Here is a 15,301-nt window from a genome sequence, read left to right as displayed (position 1 = left end):
ATTAAATAAAGGGTAAAAAAAAGTTATTTACTTACCTTATCCTAGTGCCGATATCCCTCGGCGCTGGGTCGAAGCTCTGTCCCGCGACGAGCGCTGCAAATGCTGCGTGCGCATTACACCTCCTCTTGGGAAAGCATTGCATCAAAATCTGAGCATGAGGATGTCCAGCGTCAGATAACGGACCAAAAGTCCATTACGATTCCGGAAGCGCCCCCCAGTAGCTGTCTGGTAGACAACCACTGAGGGCAGACTTAGTGCTGCAATGTAAACATTGCAGTTATCTGCAGTTATTTACTTACCTTATCCTAGTGCCGATATCCCTCGGCGCTGGGTCGAAGCTCTGTCCCGCGACGAGCGCTGCAAATGCTGCGTGCGCATTACACCTCCTCTTAGGAAAGCATTGCATCAAAATCTGAGCATGAGGATGTCCAGCGTCAGATAACGGACCAAAAGTCCATTACGATTCCGGAAGCGCCCCCCAGTAGCTGTCTGGTAGACAACCACTGAGGGCAGACTTAGTGCTGCAATGTAAACATTGCAGTTATCTGGAACCGCAATGTTTTTACATTGCAGCCCTAGATGCAAAAGGTACACAGCACCCAGACCACTTCAATTCGCTGAAGTGGTCTGGCCTACAGTAATACACTTGCCCCCTCCCACCTCCAAATTAATACACTGCATCCTCCCTCCTACAAATTAACACACTATTCCCTCCCTCAAATTATTACACTGGCCCCCTTCCTCCCTTAAATTAATACACTGCCATCTCTCTAATTTAACACACTACACAGGAAAATCCCCCATCCCCCTTTCTCCTACCTCTAAATGAGCCGCGCGTCCTCCAGTTCCAGCCCTGCTCTTCTCTGCTCAAGCAGGCCAGACGCTCCTCTGGCACTGAGATCAGAGAGGGAAGGTAGAGTGGATGGCCTGCTCTACAGACAGACAGACCCTCTGTCCTCTTGTGGGAGGGAAGACAAGGATCAGACAGGAAAGATCTTTCCTGTCTTGTGGCTGGCACAGCACAAAGCGGACCCATGGGCTGCAAATTTGACATGCCTGATGTAGAGGTTTTCAAATGCTGTGACCCATGGTGAATTAGTGTTGCTTTTTTATTATTATTATTATTATTATTATTTTACATATACCTCATTTAACAAAGAATCCATTTCCTTGATGGAAAAAATAATTTTATATTCAAGAATTGTGTTGAGGTGGCAACTGTCCTTTAATAAAATAAAGGTTTTACTCACCTGTTTTACTCACCTCCATCACAGAGACTATCTTGGAGCTGCTCACCTCTCTACTTCCAGCAACATTCTTGAGGAACATCAGTTTCTCTGGTGATGGCCCAATCCAATATTGGGAATGCGATGCACATGCATGGCTAGTGCCATACATGCATCCAATGCTTCTCATAGAAAGCATTAAATCAAATGCTTTTTTATTAGGTGTTGCATCACATGACCAAGTTTTACTCACTCAATGAAGTGAAAGTGTCTAGTGTCAGTATGGCAGACACTAAAAGCATGCCTAACCCTTCAAGGTAAACACTGCCCTTTCTTTAAAATGGCAAGGTTTTATCTTGAAGGATTAAATTACAGGACCACTCCATCATTCATTGAGATAAAGTAGTCTGGGTGACTTTAGTGGTCCTTTAATGAATAACTCTGAGAAATAATGGTGTTTAGCAATATATGTCTAAATATTTTATTTTATATATTTTTTTTTTTTTTATGGTCACAGGGATATCCATGTCAACTACTGCCACTCACAGTTGCTGGAATACCATCAATGCACATATGTTTGGATTTTATTCCAGAACTCATAGCTCAGCCTGAACTGGAGAAGCAGGTAATTTCCTTCATGTTCGTTAGAAAACATTAGAGGGACACTATAGTCGCCAAAACAACTTTAGCTTAACAAAGCTGTTTTGGTGTATAGATCATGCCCCTGCAGGCTCAATGCTTAATTCTCTGACATTTAGGAGTTAAATCACTTTTGTTTCTGTCCATGAAGCCCTAGCCACAACTCCTCTGGTTGTGAATGACACCGTCTGCATGAAAACAAAATGGTTTCATTTTCAATTAGATGTACCGTATATACTCGAGTATAAGCCGACCCGAATATAAGCCGAGGCCCCTAATTTTACCCCAAAAAACTGAGAAAACTTATTGACTCGAGTATAAGACTAGGGTGGGAAATGCAGCAGCTGCTGGTAAATTTCTAAATAAAATTAGATCCTAAAAAAATTATATTAATTGAATATTTATTTACAGTGTGTGTATATAATGAATGCAGTGTGTATGAGAATGCAGTGTGTATGAGAATGCAGTGTGTATGAGAATGCAGTGTGTGTGTGTATGAGAATGCAGTGTGTGTGTGTATGAGAATGCAGTGTGTGTGTGTATGAGAATGCAGTGTGTGTGTGTATGAGAATGCTGTGTGTGTGTATGAGAATGCAGTGTGTGTGTGTGTATGAGAATGCAGTGTGTGTGTGTGTATGAGAATGCAGTGTGTGTGTGTGTGTATGAGAATGCAGTGTATGAGAATGCAGTGTGTGTGTATTAGTGCAGTGTGTGTGTGTAATGCAGTGTGTGTGTATTAGTGCAGTGTGTGTGTGTAATGCAGAGTGTGATGCAGAGCCTTGGTGGGGGTGGGCATTTTTATTTTTTAATTATTATTTTAATTTTTTTTTGTTTCATTACATTTTTTTTATTATTATTTTATTTTATTATTATTTTTATTTTATTATTTTTATTTTATTTTTTATTTTTATTTTTTTATTATTATTAATATATATAAATTTTTTTGTCCCCCCTCCCTGCTTGCTAGCTGGCCAGGGAGGGGGGCTCTCCTTCCCTGGTGGTCCAGTGGATGGGCACTGTGTAGGAGGGGGCTGTGGGGGCTGCAGAGAGATGTTACTTACCTTTCCTGCAGCTCCTGTCAGCTCTCTCCTCCTCCGCCGGTCCGTTCAGCACCTCGGTCAGCTCCCAGTGTAAATCTCGCGAGAGCCGCGGCTCTCGCGAGATTTACACTGTGAGCTGACAGAAGAGCTGAACGGACCGGCAGAGGAGGAGAGAGCTGACAGGAGCTGCAGGAAAGGTAAGTAACATCTCTCTGCAGCCCCCACAGCCCCCATTGTCTGTATTATGGCAATGCAAATTGCCATAATACAGACACTGACTCGAGTATAAGCCGAGTTGGGGTTTTTCAGCACAAAAAATGTGCTGAAAAACTCGGCTTATACTCGAGTATATACGGTAACTTACTTTAAACGTTTTCATCTCCTGCTCTGCAAATTGAACTTTAATTACCGTATATACTCGAGTATAAGCCGACCCGAATATAAGCCGAGGCCCCTAATTTTACCCCCAAAAATTGGGAAAACGTATTGACTCGAGTATAAGACTAGGGTGGGAAATGAAGCAGCTACTGGTAAATTTCTAAATAAAATTAGATCCTAAAAAAATTATATTAACTGAATATTTATTTACAGCGTGTGTATATAATGAATGCAGTGTGTATGAGTGCAGTGTGTATATAATGAATGGAGTGCAGTGTGTATATAATGAATGGAGTGCAGTGTGTGTATATGAGTGCAGTGTGTGTATATGAGTGCAGTGTGTGTATATGAGTGCAGTGTGTGTATAATGAATGCAGTGCAGTGTGTGTATGAGTGCAGTGTGTGTATGAATGCAGTGTGTGTATGTATGAGTGCAGTGTATATGTATGAGTGCAGTGTGTGTGTGTATGAATGCAGTGTGTGTGTGTATGAATGCAGTGCAGTGTGTGTATGAGTGCAGTGTGTATATGAGTGTGTATAATGAATGCAGTGCAGTGTGTGTATATGAGTGCAGTGTGTATATGAGTGCAGTGTGTATATAATGAATGATGAGTGCAGTGTGTGTGTATGAGTGCAGTGTGTATGCAGTGTGTGTATAATGAATGCAGTGCAGTGTGTGTGTATGAGTGCAGTGTGTATGAATGCAGTGTGTATATAATGAATGCAGTGCAGTGTGTGTGTGCAGAGCATTGGTGGGGGTTGGGCATTTTATTAATTATTATTTAATTATTATCTTAATATTTTATTTTTGTTATTTTTTTTTAGGTAATTATTTTTTTTTTTTATTATTAATTGTATTATTTTTTTTGTTATTATTTTAATATTTTTTTTTCTTATTATTTGTTTTATTAATATTTTTATTTTTTCGTCCCCCCTCCCTGCCTGTTAGCTGGCCAGGGAGGGGGGCTCTCACTCCCCGGTGGTCCAGTGGATGGGCTGTAGGAGGGGGGCTGGCAGGAAGCTGTAACTTACCTTCACCGCAGCTCCTGTCAGCTCCCTTCTCTCTCCTCCGTCCGTGCAGCTCCCAGGTCAGCTTCCTCTGCAACTCTCGCGGCCGCGCGGAGCGTTGCCACGGTAAACCGTGGCAACGCTCTGACCCCGCGGCTCTCGCGAGAGTTGCAGAGGAAGCCGACCTGGGAGCTGCACGGACGGAGGAGAGAGAAGGGAGCTGACAGGAGCTGCGGTGAAGGTAAGTTACAGCTCTGCCAGCCCCCCTCTCCCCCCAGTCTGTATTATGGCAATGAAAATTGCCATAATACAGACACTCACTCGAGTATAAGACGAGTGGGAGTTTTTCAGCACAAAATGTGCTGAAAAACTCGTCTTATACTCGAGTATATACGGTACATACAGGAGGCTCCTGCAGCGTCTAGCAAGCTATTAACAGAGCAGAAGATAAGAAATACTAAATTAAACATAATTTGCGGTAAAGGCAGAGAATTGAACAGTGAGACTGCATGATCTATTATTATTATTATTATTAAGCTCAAGTTGTTTTGGTGACTATAGTGTCCCTTTAAGTTAGTAATGCAATATTTTCCATACGTCTGTTTGCAAGAACCTCTTTTACTGTTGTTTCTGTGTGATTTATCTTCTTTGTGCAATTGTTGTCTTTACAGATATTCGCTATTCAACTTCTCTCGTATTTGTGCATCCAGTATGCATTGCCAAAATCTCTTAGCATGGCTCGCCTTGCAATTAATGTAATGGGAACACTGCTCACAGGTACAATTTCCATTACCAAACACTGTATATTCCAGATAAATTATGTACTTATAGCAAGACGATCCAAGAGACAAAGCCTACTACACTTACATGTAAACAGGACCAAGCTCACTTTAGAAGTGTACACCAAGAGGCTGTCATCCTTAACTGGAACAAACCGAAATCAAAAACTTTCATTTACATTGACAGAGGCCTTGAAAGTGGTTTATTGCCTGTAGGACCCGATGTGAACGTTTGTGACTCCTGTACAGGGCCGGTTTGGGCCGCCCCTCTTTCAAGCTAGAATAATTATTTAGAGCATATCTCCGGCCCTGTTACCAGGCGCTAGAGAGCACTTACATGGCTGCTGTCGAGTGCCTGGTAGAACACCGGCATCCACCTCAGCCTGCAAAGCTAGGTCCCCCCCAACCCTCTCCCAAACATCTACAGCGGTGGCAGTGCAAGGGCACATTATTTGCTCACTCCTGCCCCTTGCCCTATACGTGGGGACAAGTGGGCAGAAGGATAGCAGGAAGCGAGTCTCAGACTGGAGGACTAAAGCGCCACCAGGCACAGTAAATGTGCCTAAAACACAAGAACTGATGCAAAATGAAGTTAAGAGGGTTAATGGGTCCTCGCTGTCTGTGTTTCAAAGAATGTGTGTCAGACTGCTTCAGTCAGTATGTTTGTGTATGTCAGTCTGCTTGGATCAGTGTGTGTCTGCTTGGATCAGTGTGTTTATGTCTGCATGGGTTAGTGTGTGTCTTTATGGGTGGGTGTGTGTTTCTGTATATGTGTTAGCCTGTATGGGTCAGTGTGCGTGTCTTTCGGTTTCTGGATGTGTGTGTGTGTCTGTCTGTCTCATGGGTCCGTGTGTGTGTGTGTGTGTACATGCATTGGTCAGTGTGCAATGTGTGTGTACATGCATTGGTCAGTGTGCAATGTGTGTGTACGTCAGTGCATTTGTGCCAGTTTGCATGATTCAGCGTTTGTCTACTTGAGTCAGCGTGTGTCTCTCTGCTTGAGTGGGTGGAGTAACTGGGCAACAAGCAAATTTTCCACTGGTCCTGCTCCTGTCATAAAACAGAATTAATATATGGTGTGACCAGTTTGACTTTAAATAACAAAAGTTTTCCATGATCAAAGGGCAGGGAAAGGATTATTACTATTATTATTATTATTATTATTATTATTATTATTTTGTATAGAATAGACCTAAATGGGATCTGGATACTTTAAATCTTTTTTTCTTCACACAGGGACACAAAGTAGCCCACCAATTAGTTTCTCTCCACTTCACAACTCACAACAAGGTGGAGGGAGGCGGATTGGATCTGGTCCGCCTTGGCAATAGCTGCATTAACCTCACGATCGCCACAACCTGGCGTTAGTTTTAGTACATGATGGAAATTATTTGATTTTTTTTTTCTTCTTATCTTTTCAGTTCTTACACAAGCCAAACGTTATGTATTTTTTATGCCAACGCTGCCTTGTTTGATATCCTTCTGCCAAGCTTTTCCTCCGTTATACCAGGATATCATGTCACTACTCATTCAGATTGGTCAAGTGTGTGCATCAAATGTAGCTACTCAGACGAGGGATGTAGACCCAATCATTACACGTAAGTAGCGGTATTTTAAAGTCTTCTTACACTCTCTGTGTCTCTCTCCAAATATTTTGTACTTAGAAGTAACCACATTTGGTCAAAGTTATAAAATCAGATGGTAGGTAAAATTAAATCTAAGATATTGTATGTAATTTCCTTTTTAAATTTTACAAATATTTTTTTTTTGCAACTTAAAATAGGTCTCCAGCAGCTGAAAGAGAAGCCCAAGGAATGGACTGATACTTACAAGCTTTCATTGTTGCCAGTTGTTGCTGTAAAGGACACAGACAGTTTGGATCCAGATGTGCAGCTGTGCCAACGTATTGAAAGCACCATAATTGAAATAATTAACATGAGTGTTACAGGAGTTTAAAGAATAGCTATTTATTTCATCCTTTATCCTGGATAAGCATTAGATTAACTGAACAAGAACAGTACAGAGGATTGTGCCTTAGTGAACTTTACAATCTTTTCATTTTAATAAACAGCCGTGCTATAGCTATGCCTTAATCTAGCTGCAGGTGGCGATAAAAGCTTTTTTTTGTTTTTGCGAATTTTGACTACTGAATCTCAATGCAATCTACAGGATTTCATACCAAACAGGAAAAAGAGGACTGAGCGAATCTTGGCGATTGAAATGTGCTGTGTTTAATTGACCTCACCTATTGCACACGTTTTGCTATATTTAGAAGTAACAAGTACTGCATATTTATTTGAATCAAAATATTATTGTGCATAATATTACTTTGAAAAAGCTAGTATACTGGCACTGCCGATTCCCAAACATTAAGAAAAGGATCAAGTATCAGAGTTCCATATAAGAATATGACACCCTTTAGGAATACTAAATGTCAGCATTCCTATGGTGTTCCAAGTAACCAGGTGTATATTACAAGCAATGGCTGTGATGCCTTTTCAAACCATAGAAGTGTAAAATAAACAAAAAAGTTAAGTGAATCTTAATTTTCTATCAACAGTGCTGTATTTACAACAGTGAAGGATTGTTAAATTTCATGTGTTCTTGTAAACTATGTAAATATGGATTGGATTGTAAACATGATTTTTTTGTAGTTTGGTTTGTATGTTTCTTACTGCTGGGCTTTTGCCAACTTCCACAAAATTATTTAATGTGTACAATTGTTCTAAAATATAAATTTTTATACAGTTTTTTTTGGTTTAAGTGCATTGTGTATTTTCTTTACATATTAATATTCTTAAAAAAAATATATACACATTATGTATATAACTGCAGACCCGCTGCTTATGGCAAAAACTCCAAAGGAAACATCAGTCACTTCCTAGTTTTGTGAGCATTGTAAATCCTGCACAGTCTGTTGTGCAGGGAATGCATGAATGTGAGTACATTTTTATTTATTTTGTCTTGGGATATTGATTTTAATACACTCTTCAGGTTGTTTTTTTTTTTTTTATTATTATTATTTTTGTCCCATTTACCTGTTTTTTGTTTTTTTTCTCATTTATTTTGAAATTCACCATTTAAAAAATATATACTTAAAGGGACACTATAGGCATCAAAACAACTTTAATACAACTTGATATGTGCACAATATGGAAGTGAATAAAAGAAAGTGCTCAAACACCTAAAAAGTGGTATCCCCTACAGCACTTAAAATACATAGTTATACATACATATAAAAAGGTGGAGCTTTTAAATGTTCAGTCAATGTTCTGTAAAACAAAATAGTACAACAAATAGTGCAACACAGTAAATATAAAGGTTCAAGGGTAAATAATAAGGTATTATAACTCACAAGCCTAGAGTCATACCCTCATATGACTCAGGATGTCCAAATCCTTTTTCTTTCCTTTAGGGCTTGGTGCTTTCTTTAAGAAGTGCTTTGTGCTTTCCTCTTTAAAGTGCTCAGTGCTCCCTTCCTCCCTTTGGCCGGTTTAAAGTATAAGAAATGCCAGGTCCAGAGGGATGGGTTCCAAAAGGGTGCTTTATTAGTAAAAATCGACACATAACATCAAAATTAAAAGAATTTTACCAGATAGATGTCTGGATAGACTTATAGTCCTTAACAGTAGTCCAATACGCGTTTCGCCCTTTTAAAAGGCTTCCTCAGTTGGCTGTCATCTGTTTTCCATCTTCTTGCTTCAGATTTAAATCACCCGCTCGTCGGATTCAATCTGAGTCTCTTCCGCTTCCGGGTTGCGTTCCGGAACGTGACGTGCGTTCCAGCTTGCGCGTAGACTTCCGCGTTCGTCATTTTGGTGGAACGCACATGCGTTCCAGCATGTATGGGGATTTCCGCATTCGTCACTTCGGTGGAACGCACCGTGCGTTCCACCGTCGTAGTGTTTCATTTGGTGGACATGCTAAACCTCCCTTACATTACTTCTTACTTTAATTTAATTTATCTATTTCTCTCTGTCCTTTCGATTTACTCATCATTTGTGACACTTATAGGGCCATTTAAGTCCGGGTGAGTTTATTAGGTACTAGGACTTTGAACTATCATATAGAAATTAGGTATATAGGACATTTATGGGTTCTTTTATGTACATGACTTTATCTGGATGAATCTGGATATATTACAGCTACTCTTTAGCATATGATGAGTTGATACTTTTGCCATCTATGTTGCTATATATTTTTTAACAGCCAATCTGTTACTTTGAGTAATTTATTTGCAAAGTATCGATTTATAACACAACCTAGTGTGTGTTCAATTGAGCTGGATTCCTCAGTATTCTTCCATATCGATTGGTTAAACAGTCTGGTGTATTTTAGACACGCGGTGTTTAGATTTTTAATATTTTACTACCAACTAACTATTTTTTTTAATTTTTTTTTTCAATTCTTTATTTTGGTGTTGACAGTTACACAATAGTACATATGCTTTGTTTGGCTTACGCAGAAGCCCATTGTTTCCGTCAATTTTTCTTTTTTGTAATTAGTAAAAACATGAATTTAACAAACAATATAAACTTTGTTAACATTTGTCACATAGTTGTATATTACAGGGTTGTTTGACTCGTCATTATTATCCTTTCCATTGTTTTCGCTTAATTGAGTGTAAAGTCCCCTGAATCATGTGTCAAACTGTTCCCATGGTTCCCAAACTTTTCGGTAGGTGGATGAGGTGTTTCGCACTTGGGCTGTCAACTTGTCCATCAGACAGTTGTCTCTAATTTTCGTCCGTACAAGTGTGATAGGTGGGGTGTCTATTTTATTCCAGTGTTGCGCTAAAGCCCTGCGTGCTGCCAGGTTTAGTGAGTTTAGTAATTTTTGGTTGTGTTTGTCTAACCCTTCGGTCGGTCTGGACAGGAGGCAAGCCCATGGGTTTGCGGTCAGTTTTTTCTGTAATATGCGTGAGTTTTGGTCTGTCACCTCTTTCCAGTATTGTCTAACCTTGGGGCACTCCCACCACATGTGGATATAAGTGCCTTTTTCCCCACATAGTCTCCAGCATGTGTCTGATGGGCTCAAGCCCATATGGCATTGTTTTGTCGGGGTGGTGTACCACCGGAATAAGATTTTGTACATTTGTTCCTGTAAGGTGGTGCATATGGAAATCTTGGAGCTTGCTTCCCATATGTCTCGCCACTCCTCCCCCTCTAGCTTCTCTCCCAGATCCATTTCCCACCTGTCTGTGTAGGTTAATGTACCCCATTCTCCTGACTCTTCCCCTATATGGTTATACAGTGTTGTTATCATTTTCGTGGGCATGTGTTCCCTAAGGCACATGCGCTCGAAAAAGGTTTTGCGTTTGTGTATTGCTGTTCTGACCTCTGTGGTTTGTGCGAAGTCTAGGATTTGAATGTATCTGAAGAAATCATGGTTTGTCAGGGGTGCTAGAGTCTTTAGTTGGTCAAAGGTGATTACCTGATTGTCTTGGTACAGATGAGTATATCTGTGTGTCCCTGTGGCCTTAATTCCTTTAAAAGCTTTTGTGCACAGTCCTGGTGGGAACGCTCTATTGCGCAGTATCGGTGTCATGGGGGAGGGGTTGTTCATGAGTTGGTATTTTATGGCTGTTTTGTCCCATATGTCTATAGAGTTTAGAATTGCTGGGCAGGTGGTTTTGAGAAGCACCCTGTAGTTTTTGGGGGTCCATATGAGTAGTTGTGGTGGGTCCTTGCCCATGAGGGTGGTTTCTATATCTACCCATTGATGTCGGCCCTCAGGGCTGTGCCAATGTGCTATTTGCGATATCTGTGCTGCTAGATAATAGTGGTATAAGTGTGGCAGTCCCAGGCCTCCCCTCCACTTTGGGTTGTATAACACCGCTCTGGCTAGACCCCGGGTCTTTTTCCCTGCCATATAAACTCGTCTATTGCCTTTTGGATGTCGGCTATATCCCTTTTTGTGACTTTAACGGGCAATGCTTGGAATAGGAAAAGGAGTCTGGGCAGGACATTCGTCTTTATTGAGTGCAATCTTCCTATCCAAGTAATTGGTTTGTCTGACCAATTCTCCAAGTCTTTTTTCAGTTTGTGCATTAGTGTTGTGTAGTTTTGCCTGTATAGCATGGAATGGGTTTTTGTTAATTGTATCCCTAGGTACGTGAATTGTTCTTTAGCCATTTTAATTTTGTACGTGTTGGTTAGATGAGTGTTGTCCTCTTCTGTGTTGTGGAATGAGAGTGCCACCGATTTGGTGAGGTTCACCTTGTATCCCGACACCTCGCCATACTCCTGTAGGAGCGTATGCAGGTGTGTCATTGATTGCTTCGGATCGGAGAGCGTGAGCAGAACATCATCTGCATACGCCGCCACTTTGTATTGTTTTGTGCCTACCTGTATCCCTTTGATGTTAGGGTCTTTTCTGATGGCTTGCAGCATGGGTTCTAACACCATCGCGAAGAGGAGCGGGGACAAGGGGCAGCCCTGTCTCGTTCCATTACTTACACTGAAGGGTGTTTTTTGGGCACCGGTAATGAGTGTTTGGGCTTGTATGTCCGTGTAGTTGGCGGTCTGAGTGGCGTCTTTGTTGGGTTTTGGCAGCAGCACTGTTTGCTGTGGCCATGTCTCGGTCGGGGGTTCCTCCTGTCATAAAATGATTATAAAGTTTGGTCAGCTGTGGGATCAGTTCTGTTCTAAATGTTTTGTAGTATTGAATATCGTAGCCATCGGGGCCTGGGGCTTTATTGCCTTTGAGTATTGAGATCGCTGCTGCGATTTCCTCTGGCGCGATCGGTTCATTTAAGAGGTCGGCTTCTCCCTCTGATACTGTGGGCAGATCCGAGTGGTTGAGGAAGGTCTCTATGTTTGTCAAGTGTTGGTGGAGTTCGCTGTCACTGCGGGGGGAGTGGTTATACAGGTTACTGAAGTAGCTAGTGAACTCCTTGTTGATATCTTTAGGTGTGCTAGCTGTAGTGTTTGTATGTGTCTTTATGGTCGTGATTGGTCGAAATCCGGGCCTAGGTTTCAGGGTCCTAGCCAATAATGTGTCCATTTTGCCCGCTTTTTCATAGAAAAAGCGTTTGGACCATGTAAGGACCTTGGTGATCTCGCCTATGGACATTTCCTTCAGGACATGTCTAAGATCCTGAAGTGTTTGAAGGTTATCTGCGGAAGGGTCCTGTTTGTGTCTAGTTTCCGCTTTCCGTAAGTTAGTCTGTAATTCTAAGAGCTGCTTCGTTTTAGTTTTCTTTTTATGGGTCTCTATTTTAATGAAGTGTCCTCGCAGTACTGCCTTATGTGCTGCCCATAGTGGTGTTGGGCCAATATCTTCCCCCTCGTTAGTGGTGAAGTAGTCTGTTATAGCTTTTTTGGTGTCATTGAGTATGGTTTCGTCTTGCAGGAGGGACGTGTTTAATTTCCATGTCCAGCTACTGTGGTGCTGTATTTTGGTCAGGGTCGCTGTTACCGCTCCGTGGTCTGACCATGTGATGTTATGTATTTCTGTTTGGCTCAATTTGGACATTCCAGCCCCGTTTAGGTATATGTTGTCTATCCTTGAGTATGTGTTGTGTGGTGCTGAGTAGTATGTGTAGTCTTTTGTGTGTGGATGTTGTATGCGCCAGGCGTCTAGTAGCCCTGTGTGTGTAAGAAAAGCGTTGAGCAGTTTGTCTTGTCTCCCTCCCCCCTGCGAGCGAACCGTTCCTGGTTTGCCACTCCTGTCTATTGCCGGGCAGGGGACCGCATTAAAGTCCCCCCCCCCATCACCAAGATGCCACCTGTGAGGTGCGTTAGGAGTGCTTTCAAAGAATCCCAGTATCCTGTTTCAGGGGTGTTGGGGGCGTATATATTTACTATATGCATCTTCGTGGAGTGTATGGTGCCAGTAAGAGCTAAATATCTGCCCTCTGGGTCTATGTGTGCTTTAGTCAGGTTAAATGGGCATCGTTTGTGTATCAGGATGGCCACTCCTGCTTTTTTCCTCAGAGCCCTCGCTTCGTGGACTGTGTTGTATATATGATTTTTCAATTGTACGCGTGCCGACCTGGGTAAGTGGGTTTCTTGTATTAGAGCGATATCCGCTTGTTTAGCCTTAATGTCTCTGTGTAGGATTCTGCGTTTGTTGGGTGTATTTAAGCCCTTGGCGTTTATTGTCAGTATGTTCAGAGTCATGGAATCGGTCGTCTGATATGCGGACCGTGTGGGTGTAGCCACCAGTGATCTAGTGATGGGTGGGGTAGGTGCTGTGAGAGGTCAGTATCTTTCATTTGTTTCATGACTTCTTGTGACTTTGTGACATCATTCAAAACAGTTAAAACATTAACATCAATATCAATTACATAACAATAAACAGATTTGCATATATACAGTTGTACATTTTCCCTGGTCTTACAAGTTGCCAGAGTATATGGCGAGCGTACACCTAACTCACGGGTTTCTCTGATACCCGGTTAGGTGCGGATGCTCCTTGCATCCTTCGAGCCCTGGTGTCGTGTGCCCCATGTCTGGTTGTTTGTCCCCCCCTCTGGTAGTTTCACCTTGTGACCCTTCCCCCCCCCTTTCACCCCTGTTCATCGTATGGGTGGGTACCCCTTCCCTCCTCCCCTCCCCCCCTATCCTTCTGTTGTGTGGTTTATGCGTTGTGCCTTCTATTGTTCGTTCCCGCTACCAACTGGTTAGGAGTAGTAGTGGTTGTAGGATGATCCCCTCTCTCTACTTGTTCTTCCCTAGGGAGTGTTGTGTAACCTTCGCTCGTAGTGAGTGATTTTTTGTCTCATATACCAAATGGCCTATATTGCCTTTCGCTTTGTAGGTCTGAGTAGGGAATGGCTCTCTGGTGTCTATATGTCCCTTACTCATTACTCATCGTATTTACATTTACATTTTTTTTTTAATTTTTTTTTTTTGTTACATACGTTTTTTTTTTTTTGGGGTGTCAGGGTATCGGGTATCGGGTCTTGGGTATCGGGTCCCCCCCCCCCCCCGAATCTTTAAGTCCTTCCCTTTACGTAGCTGCGGTCTGTACCAAATCGGTCTCTATGTCCCCAGCTGTAAAGTTATTGTGTCCGCCTTGCCTTCTTGTGACCTAGGCGTCGGTCCATTCTCTTTGAAGAGTTGTGAGTTCTGGCATCTGGTCCGTTTGCAGGTTGAGGGTTGGTGGGGGTTCAATGCGGAGGTTGCGAAGAAAGCGATGTGGGTCGTTCCCGGGTAAGAGGGTGTGAGTGGCTCCCTCCTTGAAGGCCACTAGCTTGAAGGGGTGGCCCCACGTGTATTTTATTGTGTGTTGTTGTAGTATCGCCGTCAGTGGTTTCCATGCTTTTCTTCTCTGTAAAGTCGTCGGTGACAAGTCCTGGTATGCCGTGATGGTTGCGCCCTGGTATTGCAGAGTGTTTTGGCGTGTGTATTGCATGACCGCCTCTTTTGAGGAGTAATAGTGGAACTTGATGATAATGTCCCTTGGCGGCATCCCCTCTGCTCTTCGGGCGCGCAGTGCCCTGTGCGCCCTGTCTATCGCCCATTTGTCTTTGGGGATATCGGGTATTAGTTGGTGAAAGAATTGCTCCATTTTCCTTACCAGGGGGCCTTTGTTTTGCTCCTCCGGTACGCCTCTCAGTCTGACGTTGTTCCGGCGGGAACGATTTGCCAGATCTTCTATTTCCAACTCTAGGTCGGGGATTCTTTTTTCTGCGGCTTGTGAGTGGGCCACTACTTGATTATGGGCCTGTGCTGCAGCGTCAGCTCTGGCTTCCAGTGTTGCCGTCCTGGTGCCCAGAGCGTGTATCTCCGCCGTCAGTGCTTGTGTACTCTTGGAGATCTCCCCTGCCAGGTAGTGCCTGACCCCCGACAGCTTGTTCAGGACGCTGGCTATGTCCGACTGAGTGTGGCTGGGTGATTCCGGGTCCGTTGTGATTGCCGGTGAATGATGCGGGCTGCACCGGCGGCCATCTTGTGCGGCCTGTGAGCCTCGTGGAGAGGTAAGCATGTCGGCTACCGAAACAGCGGCTTCCTTCTGCTCACCTTTTTTCTTTCGCTGTGCTTTGACTCCGGACTGTGCCCCTGACATTTTGGGGGTAATGTAGCTGAGTTTGGGGGCTCGATGCTGCTGATAGTGGGTAGATTGCGCTCGGATGCTGCGGAGCTCACAGACTACACGTCCATCTTAGTCTGCAGTCCGGCCACGCCCAAAACTTTATTTTTTTTGCACCTTGTCGGAGATAGTCTTTTTGCAAGGTCTATATAGTGCTCTATTGGGGGTACTGGTTTTGATGGGATTTGCTTTC

At 42.8% G+C, this 15,301-nt stretch overlaps 1 protein-coding gene across 3 annotated transcripts in view; it reads left to right on the top strand.

The window, feature by feature from the left end:
• The window catches only part of INTS2 (integrator complex subunit 2), a 31,271-nt gene extending 23,489 nt beyond the window's left edge, over positions 1–7,782 (top strand). For all 3 annotated transcript variants that reach the window (XM_063455226.1, XM_063455235.1, XM_063455216.1), the window contains exons 21-24: positions 1,744–1,851; positions 4,963–5,068; positions 6,492–6,668; positions 6,854–7,782. In XM_063455226.1, coding sequence (XP_063311296.1) covers positions 1,744–1,851; positions 4,963–5,068; positions 6,492–6,668; positions 6,854–7,026 — 564 coding nt within the window. In that variant the 3' untranslated portion in view covers positions 7,027–7,782. The remainder of the gene's footprint in view (positions 1–1,743; positions 1,852–4,962; positions 5,069–6,491; positions 6,669–6,853) is intronic.
• The last annotated feature ends 7,519 nt before the right edge of the window (positions 7,783–15,301 follow it).

Source organism: Pelobates fuscus, chromosome 1 (assembly GCF_036172605.1).
Source record: "Pelobates fuscus isolate aPelFus1 chromosome 1, aPelFus1.pri, whole genome shotgun sequence".
In the NCBI taxonomy this organism is placed as follows: domain Eukaryota; kingdom Metazoa; phylum Chordata; class Amphibia; order Anura; family Pelobatidae; genus Pelobates; species Pelobates fuscus.
Note: the sequence above shows the minus strand (reverse complement) of the source record. Positions and strands in the feature narration are given on the sequence as shown.